The 2,820-nt window shown below is 37.3% G+C and overlaps 1 protein-coding gene across 1 annotated transcript in view; it reads left to right on the top strand.

The window, feature by feature from the left end:
- LOC122797872 overlaps positions 1-2,576 on the top strand; it is a 643,086-nt gene extending 640,510 nt beyond the window's left edge. The window contains exon 6 of the mRNA XM_044066394.1: positions 2,515-2,576. Within this exon, the coding sequence (XP_043922329.1) occupies positions 2,515-2,576 (62 nt within the window). The remainder of the gene's footprint in view (positions 1-2,514) is intronic.
- The last annotated feature ends 244 nt before the right edge of the window (positions 2,577-2,820 follow it).

The raw sequence follows: 2,820 nt of genomic DNA, 5'->3' as shown, positions 1-2,820 counted from the left end.
GAAATCCCAAATTAACTATAAAGTCGAACCATTCACAAAACCTAAACCCACAATCCTGATTCACACAATCACGAACATACATACATACGCCATACACCACATAACACACACACACACCATTCCACCCACAGCACACAAACCACACAACCCTACACTACAGATAAGCAGGGGACAAGCCCCCCTGGATTCCCCCATGTGGGGGGATGCACCCCCTCACATCCCCCCTACTTATATATTCCAACTCCGAGGTCGCACATAACATAAAAAAAAACCCCACACCATGCCATCCTCCACTCACTCGCACACAAATACACATCATGCATATGCAAACACCAACAAATCCAACACTCAGACTCACACTTACACCTCCCTACCCTTACCCACACATACAATGTACAAAAACACACACAAACACTCACTCACCTGCAATCTCAGGCACCATAACACCACATGCGATGCAACAGAAATGCATAAGTGAAGATTTGAGATATTCAAATTTGCTCTTATGCACTTTCAGCATTCTGGTTTTAGTCTTCATGGTCTCGGGTTACTAAAATTCGAGATTTCAGTAACTCGAAATTCTGAAGTGTAACCCTATGAATGTATCCCCCCACCCTTTCATAGTATATGTTTTTTTCTTGTGTCTGAATTTATACAATAGGATCATTGTGGCCAAAGTTCAGTATTCACATTTGTTTGCTGTGAACCTCAACTGCTGACTTTCTGCCCAAACTGGATAGCATTTCCAAATTATTCCTTACTGTATTCTCTCTTCCTGAGGGTTTGTGACTGTCTTTGTGTCACTGAAGATACTAATCCTGTCCTTGTTTCCCTTGGATATATCTATATCAAACATGGTGAAGAGTTTTAGACACATGGTTGACCCCTTAAGGCAGTCTACTAGTCACTTCCCTTTATTTATTTATTTATTTTATTTTTACTTTACATTTGTTAACCGGGCTAGTCCAACTGGATATATGTCCATTTTCAGTGGAGGCCCGGGGAGAAAAGCTCCGCTATAAACTACCAAAACAAGTTAAACTTATACAAACAATATAAAATAATGCAGAAATAAAGAATATATAATAGTATTTAAGAAACTTAGCATAACCAACTGCAAATTCCCTAAAGGATCAGAGTACAAAATGAGGCTTAACATAGCACAAAAAAAAATGAATACCCAAGAAGAATACTCTATTAGAGAATTGAGAAGAAAATAAATATAGATATGTAATTAATTTGAAGAGGACATTCAAGTGGGGTAGAAATTAGGAAAAATAAATAAGGGGATAAAAGAAACAGAGGGCAGGAAAGAAAAAAAGTTCAACTAGGATTGGTACAAGAGCAGAGCCAGTGGTTGGAAAGGAAGAGTTTTACTTTAGCTTTAAAAAGTGGGAGTGAAGATAGTGTAGAGAGGTATTGAGGTAGTTTGTTCCATGTTCTGCCAACTGAGTTGGAGAATATGGAGTCACCTGCTGAGTTATTTGATTGGGAAATTTGTATCAGTAGTTTGTTAGAAGAGCGTAGGTTCCTCTGATTATTGTAGGGTTGTATGAGGGAGGAGAGAGTTGGAGTGTTGTTAGGGTGATAAAGGGCTTTGTGGACAATAGTAAGTTGGTGGAATTGTATTAGGTTGGGTAATTCCAGCCAGCCTAGTTTTTTAAGATTAAGACAATGATGAGTCCTATAAGGAGATGCTGTGGCAAATCTGGCAATGTCCCTTATTCCTGACATCATGCTTTCACCAGCAAATTGTGTAAGTTACTATTCAGCCATGTAGCAGCCCAGTTCCTCAGTCTTGGTTCTCTTACCAATCTCTCTAGATTTACAGTTATCATTCTTTGTTTGACTTGAGTCAGATGCCTGGGTGAAGTCCAGGTAATCATGTCTACTGGTAGTCCCCTGTCAAATTCACATTTATCAAAGTCATAAAACCAGATCAGGTTTGGAAACAAAAGGAGGTTCTGCTTGTTGATCTTCTGGTAATAAAGACCACAGAGAGACTGTGCCAATGAAACCTTTTCCAATGTTTCAATGAAAAATGTTTAAGAGACAGAAAAAAGCATTAGAGTTGACTAGAAAAACTGAGAGTGCATTGGAATTGAAGCGGAGACTGGATTTGGGAGATGGAGATAAACAAGAATAAAACTGGCAACTTGGAAATTAGCAAATAAATGTGGGATTACATAGCATTAATTATATTTGCGAAATGTAACAGAAAAAGAAAACCTGGAAACATTGGAATTTTTTGACTTTGTTAAACTTGTAGGGGACTCTAAAGTATATGCCCTATATGTCATTAATGTTTAGAAGAACACTTAGGAGAGAGGAAGAGGAGGGAAAGAGATAAGTGCAAGTGAAACAAAATTTTGTTCTTAACAGTAGTGTTTTTATAATGCATAATATAATCTGCATGTTACAAAGAAAAAGGTTTCTCAGTTATTTTCAAGTATAATGGGGATACTAAAGTAAACAGTTGCCCCTGTTTTTCTTCTTCTCTTTCTCCTTGTTCAGTTTTAAGAAATGTATGCACTACAGTGTACAAAAAGAAGAAAATTCCGATCAAAAGAGCATGATACAAGACAAATTGGTGTGCTTTTTCTCATTCTTGCATAGGGGAATGTCTAGAAACTACTCAACTTACAAAAAGACAAATTAACGACTACAAATCAAAAAATCGTGGCAGCCGTGCTAAATAACTACAATCCTTTATTATATGAAGCGCTTTTCATTCAGTTGCAGTCCTTGAACTTCTTCAGATACAATGCTATTAAGTTAATGCCACTTAAATAGTAAATCGAATAAATCAGCTGATTTCTT

This window comes from Protopterus annectens, chromosome 3.part1 (genome assembly GCF_019279795.1).
Source record: "Protopterus annectens isolate FY-2018-M chromosome 3.part1, PAN1.0, whole genome shotgun sequence".
NCBI classification, from domain to species: Eukaryota; Metazoa; Chordata; order Ceratodontiformes; family Protopteridae; genus Protopterus; species Protopterus annectens.
Note: the sequence above shows the minus strand (reverse complement) of the source record. Positions and strands in the feature narration are given on the sequence as shown.